Source organism: Rhododendron vialii, chromosome 6a (genome assembly GCF_030253575.1).
Source record: "Rhododendron vialii isolate Sample 1 chromosome 6a, ASM3025357v1".
Lineage (NCBI taxonomy): Eukaryota > Viridiplantae > Streptophyta > Magnoliopsida > Ericales > Ericaceae > Rhododendron > Rhododendron vialii.
The window spans coordinates 8,286,369-8,303,811 of NC_080562.1; the positions used below are offsets into that span (position 1 = coordinate 8,286,369).

The 17,443-nt window shown below is 38.3% G+C and overlaps 2 protein-coding genes across 2 annotated transcripts; both read left to right on the forward strand.

Annotated features, from left to right (window-relative positions):
* Positions 1-3,737: 3,737 nt before the first annotated feature.
* LOC131329547 (basic leucine zipper 4) lies at positions 3,738-4,239 on the forward strand. Its single transcript, XM_058362724.1, has one exon. It carries the CDS (start codon positions 3,792-3,794, stop codon positions 4,212-4,214), a length of 423 nt encoding a protein of 140 aa, XP_058218707.1. The 5' UTR covers positions 3,738-3,791; the 3' UTR covers positions 4,215-4,239.
* A 10,497-nt stretch (positions 4,240-14,736) lies between these two features.
* LOC131331442 (uncharacterized) lies at positions 14,737-17,068 on the forward strand. Its single transcript, XM_058365382.1, has 3 exons — positions 14,737-15,468; positions 15,591-15,714; positions 16,386-17,068. The coding sequence occupies exons 1-3, from the start codon at positions 15,031-15,033 to the stop codon at positions 16,847-16,849; spliced, it is 1,026 nt and encodes a 341-aa protein (XP_058221365.1). The 5' UTR covers positions 14,737-15,030; the 3' UTR covers positions 16,850-17,068.
* The last annotated feature ends 375 nt before the right edge of the window (positions 17,069-17,443 follow it).

The window sequence follows — 17,443 nt, forward strand, 5'->3', positions numbered from 1 at the left end:
CTTCTCTAATAAGTTTCTTCGCTCATGAATACCTTTATAGAGTACGTGGAGCAATACTACTAGATGCTGTGCCCTTTATGATTGATACGTAACCCACGTGCCTTCCGCGGGACTTGACTTTACAATCAAACGAACAAGATAGATAGATTAAATTTATTGGGGTCAGTGCACAGAGTTTTTGAGACCCAAAACGAACAAGTTTGATTTTTATATTCCTGTATTTGAAAAATTATGGTTCGTATGCACGGGTCTTGAATTGACCAACAAAAAAGTGAGAAACGCAATTATTGACTGAAAGTAACCTATTTAGAAGGTGTATAGAAAAAAGAACCCTACTTCGATTGTGTTTTTTTTCTGACTTTTCTTTCCCTAACAAAGGGAACAGAAAACCTTGATGTAATAGGCCTCGGTTGAGAGATTTGAAATTTTGCATCTTATTCTTTTCTTTAAAATTAAGCATAGTTTGTTGGTGTTATTAGGTGTATCTACTTTTTAATTATATATTACTTATGATTAACGTTGTTGAAGCATAAACTAAATTTAGTATTTTGACTTAAGAAAGTTAAGTCCAAACAAGTCCAATTGACAAAGTTCTAATTGACAAAACTCAAAGATGGAAGATATTATTGAAGAAAATATAAATATCTAGTTTTTAGAAACTCTAAAATATATATCTAACTTTAGAAGCTCTAAAATATTCTTGTGAAATATCTAGAGTTTTTTTGTGAGAATTAGTCACGTATAATTCTAGAATTACCTCAAAGTTTGTTTGTTTGAAAATATCTTTATACTATAGCTTTCTATGGAGCAGTATCAAACTATAAGCACCCTTGATAATTTGTGGATCAACTTCCAAGAGCACCAGATCCAATTCCAGATGTATCGACAAAATTTTAGCCCAAGTTTGGATTTTACAAGTTACTCCACCGACCGAAAGTACTTGAACACAGCCAATTAAAATTCCTCCTCTCGACAGTAACATAGAGACCTCGTGTGCGCAGGCTTTTCGTCGACCACGAACGCAGCACCTAATGTATCCATGCTACCGAGAAATGTTTCAATCTCAACAATCCCTGTCTTGACAATAAGAATCTGGTTAGCGAACTCATTTTCGAGTAATTTCAATGGGCTAATGTAATGCTTTGAATGCCAAATTCTTGTTTTCGTTTGTCTTTTTTCCGGTCACAACTTGTTTAAGGTTCCTCGGGATATATTAAAGCAGACCTAGAATTTAGTTCAAAAAGTCCCCCCAATTTTTTTTTAGTCATGGTTTAATTATTGAGGGTAACCAGTCGTTGAGATTGTGTGTATTTGTTGATCTCACTGAATGAAACTCTGCGCTTCACACCGGTGCTTTCTTTGCTAAAACTATCCATTCTTAGAAGATTAGTTTCCATGTGATTACAACCCCTCTCACTGGTAAGTAACAAATTAAAGTACCTAAATCCTAAAGTAGGAATACTGATTATTCTGCTCATTTTAGATTAAGAAAATTATGCAAGTATTTTCCCAGCTTATAACACATACGTAGGGAGAGTGTGTGTGACTACTTAATTCGAGCGTTTCGATAGTAAATAAGTTGTTGAGAAAGAATTTTTTGCAATCAAGTTGTTAGCTGTTTCCGTAGTGAATAAGTTGTTGAAAAATTTCAAGTTATTTCTGGTAGTGAATAAGTTATAGAATATGGGTAAGCAAGTGAAAAAGTTGTTGAGAAAGAAGTTATTGTTGATAAGTTGTTAATTAGTGCACAACAAGCTAAAATCCCAAAACTTATTGATTAATGTGAACGAGATAGTAAAATGGCCCAAATTAATTTTCCCAAAAAAAACTTGCCCAAGTTTAACAGATAACTAACACTTTGTATAACAAAGGCACTAGTATATTTTAGCTCTCACAGTGGATAGGATTAAGAAAGGGGAGTAGTAAATATAGATTCGATTATGTGCGGTCCTTTTTAATTAGTTGACATTCAAGGATTATTGCTCATTAAGAAAAAACCACACTTAATGGGTTGATTTGAATTGGTTTACATCAATTTACAGATTTTTCATGGAGTTTCTTGAACATTCCTCTAGAGATCAACAAGCGTCATGCCCATGTGTAGAACGAAAAAATTTCTATTATCTTTAATATTATATATATTTAGAACAAAGGGTAAAGTCTTGTTATGTTATTTATCCCTGATTATTTATGATTTAACATTAAATATAAAAGTTTTAATGAGAGAATGTTTGAGTATGAAAAACGGAAGTTTAAAACTTTTTTCTAACCTCTTACATATTTTAAATTTTCGTATTTTGAAAAGTGTAGAAAATAGAGAATTTCATTTAGAGAATGCCCCATTTTGTAGAAATTACATTTGCTTAGTATAGACGTACTACTAGTATATGGTATAGATAGATAGTCTCGAAACATCGAAACTCCAGCATCTTCTCTAATTTCTTACCTTTTTACCTAAGACCGACAAAGGCCAATGTCCGAGAATAGAGAGCACGTGGAGCAATACTACTAGATGTTGTGCCATATTGATAAATTGATACGTAACCCACATGACTTCTGCGGGATTTTACCATTAAAAAAAAAAAAAAAAGGGTTTTGCTAAAGGGTAATATGCACATAATTTCAAATAAATTAGGATATCAATGTATAACTTACAGCTATTAATACACTTTCACAAATATCAAAATATCTTTATCGAATATCAATGCACTTTTTATTTATTATCCTACACCCTTTGGGCGGAGGTTAGAATAATCAACAACAAAAAAAAAAAATCATTCAATGCCACTAAGGAACTACGCGGTGGTCCAGATTTTTTTTCCACCACACATTTAATATATATGTGATCCAAGATAAGTGTGTAGATTTAATATATATGTGATCCAAGATAAGTGTGTAGCGGGGTTCTCAATACCGTACTGGCAAGAGTACCGATACTGGTAAGATACCGGGTACCATTTCAAATTTATTGCTATTAGTGTTATTTTTTCACATAAAAGTCTTTATAATATAATATACACATTAATTAAAAATAAAAAAATAGTCCGGTATTGACCGATACTTGAAGAAAAATAATAAATTTTAAAGTAATTCGGTACAGTTCGGTATTGGCCAGTATCGGCCGGTAACGACTTGTATTTGAAGCGGAACAAAATTAGAGGTATAGGATACCAAATTTGGACAATACCGATATGTATCGGCCGATACGGTTTGGAATTCATAACCTTGGTGCGCAGACCTTAATCCAATGCATATTAAAAAAGAACTTGAAGTATCACGTGACGGTATCTCGGAGTAGAACTAATCCTGAACTAAAGTTCGAAGTGCGTCCGCTTTACGCCTCGAAAATCCAGAGACTTTAAGGGCCCTTGCATTTGGATAGCCTTATAATAGTCCAATAAAAGACCTCATCTTCAATTTTTATTTTAGGCCCATGAATTTTTTCTTTATCAATTAAATCCTTTATTTTATGCCCCTGGAAAGCCACTCTACACTTTTTTGATTTTGGTTGATGCTTCATGATTAAGCTTTAAATAAAGCACACACAAACTACAAAAGACTCTCACTCCCCTCTCCTCAACCACATGATGCCACCTGACCGGACAAAAATTCCTGACCTACTGCTTTTTCGGACCAAAATGCCCTTGCTTTTCCAAAGTTTTAAGCCAAGCGGACCCCACGTGTGCCTTCCCAAACCTCCATAAATACCCCTCCCCTCCACTTCCTTCCTTCCCTTTTCTCCTCCTTTCTTACATCCGGTTCACTTTTGGCATCCGGTTTACTCCCAAACCATGTTTCTTTTTGATGAACCGGTTCAGTTCCAGCTGCCCGTTTTCGATGCCACCTTCACGCCTGATGAAATCCAGGAACTCCTGTCTTTCGTCGATTCCGAGTCTCCGGTCAGTTCCACCTCCGGTTCAGAAACCGGCCAGACGGTTTATTCCGTTAACGAGAGAAAGCGGCGACGGATGGTGTCAAACCGAGAGTCTGCCCAACGGTCTAGGTGGCGAAAGAAGAAACACTTGGAGGACGTCACGAACGAAGTGGACCGTCTGAAATCGGAAAACCGGGAGTTAAAGAACCGTTTGTGCTTGGTTTCACATCAGTGTCAGATTGTAAAGAGAGAGACAAACCGGCTTCTGACCGAGTCATTGCTGCTCCGGCAGAAACTGTCCGGTTTATGCCAAATTTTGGTTAACATGAACTATCATTAAGTGAATCGTTAATCCAGATTAATCACCAGACTCCTCTCTCTCTCTCTCTCTCTCTCTCTCTCTCTCTCTCTCTCTCTCTCTCTCTCCCTAAATTGAATGGTGGCTGTTGTGAGTCCATGACCTCGTATTACGTAAAAGCTGAGTCCTAAAGCAAGCCTTTGTTAATGGTGTTTTTGGTAGCTGGGTTTGTGTAATTAGGCTCCACTAATTGCTCCATTTAATTAAGCTCAAGAGATAAGATTTTTAAGTGCAAAGGTTAATCAGGTCTCAATGGTAAAATTATAGTACTACAAGGCCACCTGTAATTACCCATGAATTGGTGAATGGTTTGTGCAGTAGTGTATGATTGAGTTGGTGAATTAATCCAGTGTTTGATTTCCACAATTACATCTCTAATCAATCTTAATTAATCTTGATTTGTGAGCATTTAACATATATATTCCCCCAGTAACCACCACATGCTACGCATGGGTTAAAGAACATCCATGGATTGACGATGGACCTCACAATACAATTTTAATAAGTTGCATGATCGGTGGCCGGGTTCTAATATACAAAGGGAGAGCCTTTGTATGTGGTGTGGACATAAAATTGAAATATGAATTTTTAAGTTATACGCAAACTTTTTAGAAAAAACCCATTGAAATATGCATTTTTGTAAAGAGTCTACATAAAAATTAGCCTTTGAAGTTCACGATAGACTTTATTGTAGGGTTTTTTTTTTTTTTTTGGGGGGGGCCCTTTGATTGTCGCTTGATAACCTTAGTTTTTATGGAGTACTCTGGGTAGATACCCTAATTTAACTTTGTAAATGTTTAAAATTCCGCCTTGCACGAATCCTGATGATTAAACGATTTCTCGTGAGCTTTGATTTGGAGTATGAAAGGGTTGGTTGAATTTTGTCGAACCTTGAAAAGTTTGGAGTTATTCCTTAGAAGTGCCTAGGAAGCTTGTGTGCACATTGGAGAGTTTGTCCCCTACAGAACCGGCTCATGGGGCTTCCTTTATGAGCCCCATGAGTCAACCGCTTCGACCCTCAAATTTTTGGCCTGAAATTTAGCTGTCATCTATGTATATAACATGTTGCCAAAAAAACCCATGTACGGCTTTGTTAAGGGGTCGATGTGTGTTGTTACAATTTTTATTAAAAATCTGGCTCATTTTTTCCTTTTTCCCCAAACCTTAGTATAACAAAAATCGCATTAATCAATTACTTTTGTCAGGAAATTTACAGTTAAAAAATACAACAATAATGCACAAGTAATATGTTCTCGCATTTTATTCAAAAAACTATCAAAAAGGTTAAAAACTAAAAAAAAAACTAGTGAGCTATTACAGTTTCTTCTTCTTCTTCTTTTTTGCACAAATCATGGTTAAAAAATGAAGCAATTATATCCTTCCAGTTTGAATTTTTGTCATCTTTTTCGTTTTATTATTTTTTCTGAAGAACTCTTGATGATATAGGGGCCCAATATTGAGAGTTAGCTTCAGGCCCCCAAAAATTTTTGGGCCGGCACTGGTCCCCTACCAGGAGTATCGGCCGCTACTTCTAAAACAACCACCGGTAGATATTTCTGCCAGCCGCTAGATGATCCTTCGGCAGCTAGTCCTTTTTGCAATACACCACTTGGCCTCTGCTCGACTGCCCCAGAACCACGCCCGACACTTGAACCATCATTCCGCTGGATCTTCTGGCGCCTGCTACTTGTTCTACCGGTTGTTGTTCCTTCTTTTTCACAGAAGCTTCTGGGACACAAATAATCATTGCCGAAGCTTGGATTCGTTTCAAACTCTCACTCCGTTTGTTTGCATCCGTTCGAACGATTACAACTCTTAGGGGTAGAGTTTGATTTCGATTTTTCTCTTATTTCGTGAATAAAATTAATTCATTGCGGGCCAATGACTTAAGCCCACCACGTGGCAAATGAATAACCTCTACTGCGAGCTAGCCCCTTAATACTTCCACCCCTGAATGGTAACCCGACAGATTTATGTATATGGTCCAGTAAAATATTGTGCACGATGGCTGTTTTCCTTTTACTAAAGTCATCACCTTGTTTTGTAAAATGCTCCGAAAATGTTAGGCACAACCTTTAATTGGTCATCAATTTGAGATAGAAACGTGGAATGAAAAAAAGGAAAAAGAGAAGGAAAAATGGAGAACTCCCTTCTTATCACCTCATAAAGTCACTGGTAGGAGGGTAGAAACAAAATTGGAGGGGGGAAAAGCAAAACAAAATAAGGCAAGACTTGAATGTTTTAACTTGAGTTTTGCTCTCAAGTAACCTTTTTCTAGCATTCATCATACTTTTTGAGGGGACCGATCCAGTTCTTCTCTAGGATCTGATCTGATCTGATCTGATCTGGACCTTTCTCCTTGAGACCTTCCTCAGCCTGTAAGATGATTCATCCGTTAGTGTTTAATCCATCGTACGCTGAGTACTGAAGGACACTTTGATGCGTGAGTCAGTCTCAGCTCGCGGGATTAAGAGAACGTAACTTTGTTAAGATAGTAGTGGAGTACTTTTTTTCTAGGATTTGTTTTGTACCTTATATATAGTGAAACTGTATGTGGGTCCAAGTAATCGTGTGATAGGCACATGTCTCGTGACATCATTCTTAACTGCCTTTACGTCTGACGCAATGCCACTTGTTCGAACTCTACACCAAACTAATAAGGATGGTTATTTCGGCTGATCCGACCCTACCTGCTCTGATCTGGCCGCCCTGAATGGGAAGGGATTCGGGATTTTTTTTTATATGTACAGTATATTAGTTTTAGCCTTCTACATTAAGGTTTCACTTTTACACATCACATTTCTCATTCCTCTCTCTTTCCCCAACTATTTCTAAGGCTTTGAGTACGTACTTGATGTAATTTCAAGTCTATTTTACTCGTGTGTTGGCTTTAGTCTATTTTTCAACATGAATTGAGGTGTCTGGGCCAACTTACACCTCGACTAATTCTGTTGACTTTAGTCTATAATGAACTAATGTTTTATTAATGAAGGTTATATATGTTTCCTTATTGAAAGTAATGAAGCTATTTTAATGTTTGTTAAGGTTTGGATCGACCCCCGATTCCCTGGGGTCCCTTGTTCCCCATTTGAGGTGGGATGGAGGTAAAAAACCTCTCTCGTATAGGATTGGGTGAATCAGGAACGAAAATAGTGGTATCTACCCCCACCTCACCCATTTAACAACCCTAACCAAACTATTCCACCTGGCATCTACGTGGATCCGGTTGTCATTTGGGTTGGGCCCACGCAACCCGCTTTGGCCCCAAGCCTTCCTCCTACCGTCCCACAAGTTTGAGCTTAAGCACATTGGGCCCTCACACCCATACCAGCGTGTCAGTCCGAGCATGACTTGTTCAGCCTACACCCTCTACCATCTGTGCTTTTGGTTGTCCGTTTACTAGGCCTAGTATATGTTCCAATTCGGTCCACTACACCTTTTTAGTATTCCGATTTTTCTCGCTAAGTCAAATTAAAAGGGTAAAAAAATTTGATCCAAAATTAGAAGGATTTCGGAAAAGACAGAAATAATCAGTTTAATTATTAGGGTACTAAAAGCCAGAAAAAAAACAAAACAAAACAAAACAAAAGGTAATGAACATAGAATGAGTGGGTTTAGATTTGTAGTCCCCATCAAATCAACATAATTGACCACTTGGATCACAAGGGTAAATCACCACTCATGCTGTGTTCAACCCAAAACACAAAACGACAAAAACTTGGACTAAATAATCGCATTTTTTAGCTCAAGAATTGATCAATGGGGGGTAATACAATGATGAATTTGGGCCACAAGTTAATTTAACTTCACTTTTTGTGAGAAAAAAAAATTACGTGCCTAACATTTTGCATTACTTCTTTTCCTTCTAGTGAAAGAAGGCAACTTATGATAGGGTCTCCAAAGTTGCTTTGCTCAACCCAAAACACAAAAGGACAAAAACTTGGACTAATCACAATTTTTTAGCACAAGAAAGTGATTAGCTGGGGCAATACTAGAGATGAATTTGGGCCACTGAATTAATTAACTTAACTTTTTGTGCAAGAAAATTATGTGCCTAACATTGTCGCATTACTTCCTTTCCTTAATGTAGTGAAAGAAGGCAATTTATGATAGGGTCTCCAAAGTTGATGGGGCAAACAAAGTTTCAATTTTTTTTAAGGATGCTAGTTTGATGTGTCCTTGTCTGATCAGTGTGGCTGCCTCTTTTTTTCTTCCCATGCAAAGTTCTTAAAAAGTTGGTTGGAGATTTTCCTTTTGACTGGGGGAGAAACCCTGGATTAGTTTTATGGAAAAGTTGCATGCATTATTGAAGGATATAAAGTTGGGAAATTAAGAGACGGAGCTAGAATTTTTGCGTAGGAGTGAATATAGATGACAGAGCTACAGTCTGAAAGAGATTTCCCTTCTTGAGTCAATGCCTGAACAATCTCGAGTGAGTCGCCTTCGACCACAATCTTAGAATATCCTCTGTTAGCTGCAACAACCAGAGCTTCCCGGAATCCCAACGCTTCAGTAGACCGTGAGGAGAAGAGCCCAGAAAAAGGAATGAAAACCATACCTAGAATACTACCAAGATGGTCTCATGCTACAATACCCACACCAACCATACCATGTTTCTATTTTTTGAGAGTGTTTCTGTTTTTCTCAAAAAGAGCAAAATTATTAAACCTCAAGACACGTACGGTTTTCTCCTTGTTGCGAGTGTGTCAGGACTGGATTGCAGTCCAAATTGGTGTTAAGGCACGCGTGCCTCAAATCTGACTCCGTACAAAACAATTGGGTACGACCTAAGGGGTAAGACCGTATGTTGTTCGTGGTTTGCCTTTAATGAAAAAGGACTTAAAATTTTCCAACTGTTGTGGAAAATGAAAAGAAAAAGCAGGACTGAATGATAAAAGTAAACGAATTTCGTTAACGGTTTAACAAAGTTTGAATACAAGAAAAAGAAAGGAAATAAAATCTAGAATGGGCTAGATTGAACGGAAAGATAAAATATTTTGCGGGAAAGTAAAGATAATTGAAAAATAATTTGAGTAAGCGCTGGGCTTGATGGTCGTGGACCCTTTCTAAGGTTGTCCATTATGGTGTTTATAGGCAAAAATTATAGGCCTTGAGCTGCTGAAGCTGTCTCCGTGCATGGCTGCCATGTGTCATGTTCAGACCTTGAGCTACTTGGGTTGATTTTGTGCATGGCTGCCAAGTGTCCTAGTTAGGTCTTGAGCTGCTTCTGCTGTCTCTATGCATGACTGCCATGTGTCCTATTCAGGCCTTGAGCTGCTTGAGTTGTCTCCGTGTATGGATGCCATGTGTCCTGCTTTAGGCTTGAGCTGTTTGTATGCATCTGCCACCTGTACCAAGCCTTGCTTCATGTTGAAGAAAAATGGCTATAGGCCTTGAGCTACTTTAGTCTTGTCAATGGACTGAATCTGATTCGAATCCAATCCGAAAAATCCGATCTGAATCCGATAACATCGATCCTATAATTCAAATCCGGTAATCTAAATACGGATCGGATTAAATCCGGTATAATTCGATCTGAAATTTTATTGTTTAAATTTTTTTTTATTTTGAAAAAAAAAATGTTTAAGAAGTTGTGTTAATTTTTTAATTTTTTTTGGAAAAAATATTTTTTTTGCTAAAATTTTTTGAAGTAAAAAAGTTTTCGAATCGTATTCGAATTTTCGGATTCGAATTACCACTATCAAATTCGAATCTTATCGGATTCGGATTTGTCGGATCCTACCCATGGACAGGCCTAAGCTGCTTGTGCTGGCCTGACTGAGCAGCTTCAACCCTTCCCAAAGAAGACAATTACTTAAAGGTCGTTTTTTTGTTGAATTTATCACCCTTGAGTGGTGGGGGGCCCTCCAGGTCTAAGATAGTTATTCCATACTTCTCATTCCACCATATTCTCTTTAAACTTCCTCTTTATTGGGCCAAAATAATTCCAGGCTTGATTAATCTGGGCCTTTACAAAATGGGCCCAGACCTGAAAAATGAATTTGAGCCTTTAATTAATTGGACTACATGGGCCCAGATCTGAAAATGAATCTAGGCCTTTATTGATTCGGGCTTCCCCTTCGGCTTTGATTATGACCCATTTATTTCAACCCCAAATCGACCAAATCCTAATTTTTAACTTGGGCTCTAACTAATTGGGTCATGCTTCAAAATAATGCGACCAAATTAATTTTCAAACTCTATTCAGCTTTTCCAAATTCAATTCGGCTCAATTGTGGCTCATTATAAATTCGACCAAAGGCCCAGTTCAATCAAGCACTAATTCAACTAAGGCCCAAAATAACATTTTGGGCTATTAATCCATTAATAAGTTCCTTTTTAGAATTAGCCAAAAATTGGCGTAAACAAGTTTTTACAAACAGCTCCATTGACTGGCTATGTTTGTTTGGGCGTAAAATATTTTACCTATTTTTCGGTATTTGGTTGTGTAAAAATGAGTTCATTTATTAGATGAAAATGATTTACCCTCAAATCTTCCGTAAGTTATTTTTCGAAATAAACTCGTTTGTCTTCTACTGCAATTTTCATTGCTCAATTTCCTCGATCGTCAATTCTGATCTACGTTCAATTCCAATATTTTCAGATCTTTCCACCGTTTAAGTCTCCCTCTCTCTACACTATTTTGTCCCTTTTTCTAAAAGTATTTTTCAAGTACCAACCAAACACCGAAAAATAAAATTTTAAAATTTGTTTTTTAAAAAAATATTTTACATCGAAACAAACGGAACCTGAATTTTACGACACGGGGGGACGGGAGCCATGTTGACGGGTGAGGGGGACTTGCAACCAAAGGGGGACGCCTCATTAAATCTTCGGCTTGCAGGTTTATATCAATGGTTCTCCTTCTCAAACATTCTGTAGGTAAATGTAATCCCATAAAAATCTTGGGTTGTTCGGCTTAATAACTAAATAGCTTATTTTTTTGTATTTATTAGTTTTTCGTCAACTTTTGTGGATTATTGCTTTGTCGTGACAAGAGGAATCTCAAAAGTAAAAAATTATTGTCAAAACCCAAATTTTTTTTGAAAAACTCTTTCTCTTCTCATTCTACCACTCTCTCTCTCTCTCTCTCTCTCTCTCTCTCTCTCTCTCTCCCCTCGCCCTCTCTCCAAAACCGAACCGTCTAAAATCGAAATAGATGGCCCGGATGCACTGAGTGGACACCACATGGTACCCACTCAACACATTTCTCTCTATTTACTACAAAAGATATACTCGAGAAGAAGGAGATTTTTTTCTAAACCAATGAAGGTTTAGGTAACACATATTGTAATTGATTCATCCAATTTTGTCGAAAGAATGGATTATGAATTCACATTTGTCCCATTCAAGCGCTCTGCTTTACTCCTTCGGTCTCATATTCTTGGTCATCTACGGATTTACATGCAATTTTTAATGGTCTATATCTCTCAATGTATATTGTTTAAAGGGAAATGCTTGGAATACATCAATGTGTAACATCCGAACCACACCTCTTTCACATGCAAGACCAAAACAGGGTGCAAGGAACAGAAAGCCCTTCTTAATTTGTTGTTCCTCCCATTCTGGGCCGATAAAGTTGGCCCAATAACCTTAAACTTGGGTTCACTTTGTATTTTTCAGGCCCTTCTTCACTACTTATCTCATATAAATACAGGATGAACTCTTTGATCTGCATTTTGTTTGAGTAGTTAATCTTTGGTCCTGAAATGCATCACTCAGGTTTTACCAAAAACCCAAAGCTATCCAGGATAATTGTAATTTGCAACTGTTGACTTTTGGGGCCATGCCGCCATGGAGTAGAGAAATTTTTGGGTGCCGGACGGGTACCATCTCTATAAATTTTTGGGTGCCGGGTGGCTCCACTCCTCCTCTCATGCCTATCTGACCAGCGCATGACCAAAGAGGGCTTGGTGTGGACAGCCAACCAACTCACTGTTGGTTGAGTTTTACAGATTGGTTTAGTTCTCAAGATCTTAAGATCCGTGACAATTAGCTTAGTTTCTCATGAACTACCATAAAATTGGGGTGTAGAATGGTCTGCGGCCAGCGATCCGGCCCATATTCCAGGTGCAGGCCTAGTTTCCGGCCATGACCCGTCCCAATCTTGTTGTGTAACTTATAATCAACCCAGTTTCTGTTATCACACGAAACATTTGCAGCTAGCATACATCACATACCCACCCTGGAATCTCCTCTTTTGGTTTTTTTGGGTTCCACCGTCAGTAGTATCCGGGCCAGCTTCGCGCACACCTCGACCGATTCCCTCCCCTTCCAATCAAAGCCTCAAAGATAGGCCATCCACGCCAGAGGGAATTCACAATAAATTTCTTTCTTGCGACATTACCCCAAAAATCGAACCCTGGTCAATAATTATGTGAGGAGCAAACCTACGAATCAAACGGACTAACCTTGGAGCACACCCTGGACTATCTTTATTCTGGACTGTAGTCTTTTTATAAAGCTAGCAAAAAGTAATACTACAAAAGCATCTCCATTTTAATGGGTCAATCTCATTGACGCAAGTCTATTTTCCAAAATTTTCATGACTTGTAAAAGAACACATCTCTCTGTGGCTTGGGCCCTTGGGTGATTAGAAGTGTATGGACACTGTAATTAAATTGAGATTAGATAGGGATGGGAGTGGCTCACAATAACTGTCCGATCGATACAATACATGGAGACTGGACAATGACGAGATATAAACAAACACCTTTTTTATTGACAAGAAAATGCATTATGTATTGACGAGAAAATGTGTCGGTGCATGTAATAGGTAAAGCATGTGGAGTTTCTTGTTCACACTTCCCACACGGATTACGTTCAACTCTTCATAGCTGTTTGGTGGGGCTAAACATACTCTTTGGTGCCCGTAAAATGAGACCCCGTTACCTTTGGTGCGACAAAATTGTGGTGGGGTCTCCTGCAAATAACCATGAGCTGCTGAAAACAATACTCCATCATATGTGAACGCTTATCTATTTTTTTGGCCAAAAAAGGGAAAAAAATAAAAATAAAAGAGGAAGCAAGAAAAGTCGCATTATGTAAGTCAATATAATCAACACATAAACAAATTAGAAAGTAATCTAATTTCGACTCAACCCATAAATAATCACTCGCAAGAACACACTCAGGGGTTGTCCTAGTGGTTCGGGCGGATGCTTTGGCTTTGGGAGTACTCTTTAAGTTTTGGGGTTCGATTCCCAACAGGGTGAATACCTTGCAATAAGTGGGGGGTCGTGACTGATGTGGCCGAACTAGCTCCTCCAAATGTTTAGGTTACACAATCAGATCTATTAAATGACTTGGTAGTAGGGTTGTTCCTCCGTTACAAAAAAAAAAAAAAAAATCACTCACATGCAAGGAGGACAAAACAGACATAAGAGCGTAATTCCGGGCTTAATGCACGTACTTACATGCAAATTTCGTGTATCTAAATATTCTGAAATGAATAAAAAGAAACTATACTCCTACATCATAAGTCAAATGATGGATCGAGAGCCAATTAGCCAACATAATTAATTTGTATTCAGCAGATAAATTGTACTACTTATTCTTTAATTACTATATATAATAACATCTTATTTCAACCCAATAAAATTCTCTACGGAAGTGGACATTCAATCTTGTTTCTTTTCTCGATCTCTTTTTTTTTCCTTAGAATCTGTTTTCCATCACTGTTGCATGTTACAAAGAAGACAATTTTTAGCACTGTATACACATGACCATATGAGCATGAGAGAGAAAGAGAGGGACGTAATCCAAACAATTTTTTGGTTCTATTGATTTTTAGGTTCTATTGATTTAAATGAGTTACCAAAATTCATGGGTCTTAAAAAGGTTAGGTGACTACTGTTCCTTTCAAAGTCTAGAATTGGTTTTTGTCCCAACCCTTTTGCCAACTTCCATTTTTTATTTCACGTGGGTGTCGAAACTTCGTCCCAACTAATCTCTAGATACACTAATCGATCAAGCCTCCCGCATATACCATGTAATTACTAGAATCCTAACGGTCAAAGCGAACTCTTTCGTTCTGAATTAAAGAATTCACGATGTATCAATTCTCTTTAGTAATTAAGGCATCCATGCACAGAGAGTGGTTGAATGGGATTTGTATTCCATTAATCTACCATTGAATTCTACGTCAAGGTCTGTTGACAGAAAACTCATGAAGGTATATATTTGGACAGCTTACACATATCTCGATCAATTTTTGAGGGGCCAATCACTGTTCACTAACAAGAGAGCATTTTCCCATCGCATCACACCACTATCTGTGAAGAAACCCACCGCACTTATATCGAGGCCGAAGCTAAAGTTCCACCACGTGTGGATGGTGCTAAGAGTATACTTAACCCCAATAGGAACTCTGAGGACTCAAACCCGCGCCTAATTCAACCAGGTCATGAGCTTCCACCACTGAACAAACCCCTCGTTTACTCTAGTTTTTAGTTACCATTCGTCAGCTATCGAAGCCGTATTTAAGTCCACAATCTCCTCTATTCCTCCCTCCTTTGTTCAGTACCAAACTGACAGATAAGCTTTCTCTCTCCCAATTAATTCCACCTACAAAAATGCAACTCCTTCTATCTCCTCCCTCCTAACATCTTATATTGACAACCGCCTACCTATATTGACAACCCCCTACCACCACATTCCATTCCCATTTTACCCACCCCACCCTTTAACATCTTCACTCGCAGTTCATCCTCAGCCCAATTGACTATATATTCATTCCTAATGCATTTCCCATTTTACCCTCTGAAGTCTGAACCCAATTCAATCTATCACAGCTTCAATGCCGCCTTCCCTCGTGCCCAAACCAGTTGTAGCCAAACAACTTGGAGAGCTGCTTCAAGAGCAGCAAGAGCCTTTTATACTAGAAATCTATCTCCATGAGAAAGGGTACTTGAAAAAGTCAGCTAGTTGGGGTCCAAAAAACGAGAGAAGGAAAGTAATTCCGAGTTGTTCCAAGATTGTGATCAAAGCTGTGTTTAAAAAGCTTGTTGAATCCTTTAGAAATACCCAGAAAGCGAAGATCAATTCGGCGAGTGGAGATGGGAATCATAGCGATCGGGACATTGGCAGGAGGAGCGACCAGGACATGGCGAATTCTGAACGATTTTCCTCTGCTAGCGGAACAACATTGTTCCATTCTTGCTCTGGGAATAGTGATACAGAAGGCAGAACCGGTTCCCCGCAGCCAGATAGTGGCAATCTTGTAGAGGCAAAAGAGGTATAGAGCTCTTATCATTTATATTTTTATCATGGATGATGAATAAAAGAGATAAAACCAAATGGGAGCATGGCATACTTGAGAAAAATATTGATTCAATTAGGTACTCACGAAGTTAACAGATTGATACAGATAGAAGAAGGCTTCCATGGAGATGCAGGGAAGAGAATAGTAAGGAACTTAGCCCTGTCCCAGAACTAGAAGAAGAATTACCTTCCCATGAAAATTCACAAGTTCAAAACAAGAGTAAGTGTCTCTTTGCTTATTATCCATCTGCTAAAACTTGGGAAGTTTTGGAAAAAAAACGTTGGAATAGAATGGTCATTCAGTTGAAATATATATTCATTCTAATGTTTAGTTCGGTCAAAAATACGTCAAGCACATCTCAGTGGCGGGGCCAGGATTTGAACTTGGAGATGGCACCCAAAAAGATCAATATACTCCCTTCGTCCCAAAAAGAATGTTCGATTTGTCAAACTGAGATCTTAAAATAGAATATGTTTTTTTGAGCAAATTCAAACTTTTTAAAAAAAAATTAAAAAGAACTCGTTGACGTCCAATATCTTACGAAAAGAAATTTGATTCTTTTTAACCGAAATGCATTTTTTTAAATCATCCATCAACAATAGTAAAAACAAATAACCATTAAAATTGGAAGGGGATTGCAAAACAAAGCACCGGTACCGGTGTTGGTGGGAGGTTAGGACCCGGGGGTGGCGCGGCCACTGGGCCCCCTTAGGAGGTTTCCCCCCAGTAGCACATTCGAAACGGAATCATCATTTACCAACTTTGGTGAATGACCATTTCATGGGAAGGCGTCCATTCCCTTCTCTCACAAAATCATTCCAGCTAACAAAACACTGCATCATATTACTGCTTCTAACTCTCTTAACCTTATTATATTTTGAATGATACAGGACAAAGAAATGCCAAAACGAAGGACTCTATACTAGCAACTTCATTCTGTAAACTAGTGTTCGAGTCACCAATAGATGAACCAAGTACTGATACTCCGTCTCAGTACTTAACAGGGAAAAGGTTTTTGCAGCAATCGAAACAGCTGCTGTTCGATTGCGTGAGGGAGTTGGTGGAGACTCATCGATCAGAAGGAGGAAGGGGGAAAGAGTTTCTGGAAATTCTGGGGCCTGCAGAGATCTGGAAAATCCTCAGTGAGGATATAAGGACATGGAGTAAATTATCTGGAAATGAAACTAACACAACCCAACTGGTGCATTTTGATTTTGCGGCCTCGGCTGAAAGATGGAAGGGTTTCTATATAGAGATGAGGGAAATTGGTGCAGTAATTGGAGATGCCATTCTGGAAGATATCAGTGAGGAGATTGCTGTGGACATGATTGAGCTAGAACGGGGAAATGTTTAATGGGGATCCAAACACAGCCTAAGTCTTTCTTTAATGGAAATGGCAATACCACCTGTCCAGTTTTTCAGTCTTGCGATCATTGTCCACTGGGTTCCCTAATCTGTATTACCTTAGGATAACCTCCTGAGAAGAGAGGTTTTAGTAAGTGGTACTCACCTGTATATTTGAAAACATGTATTTTATCTCTACACGATAAAGTTCTTTGTTTATGTACTACGTTAAAAGGGAAACCAGAGGAGTCACAAAAAGCTCGTTTGATCTATTTTCCTCTTCCTCTAAGCAAAATTTTCCCACTTATCAACCCATGATTCATTGGCAGAAGCCGACGTTTTTAACCAACAAGAAGAAAACTATATCTTAAAAAGATGCACATTGGATATTCCTCTGATCCGTATTTTAGGGGTGCACACAATCCAAATTAGCCTGGCTCTATGAAAATCCAGAAATCACGGCATGCATTCCCGATTGTTCTGAAACATTGAGATCAAAACTTTTAACCATTATACTTGTAAAATCTATCTACAACCAATCTTGTACCTAGAACCAAACCACAAGACTGGTCTAGATTTTGTTTGATTTTCTGTTCTACCTCGT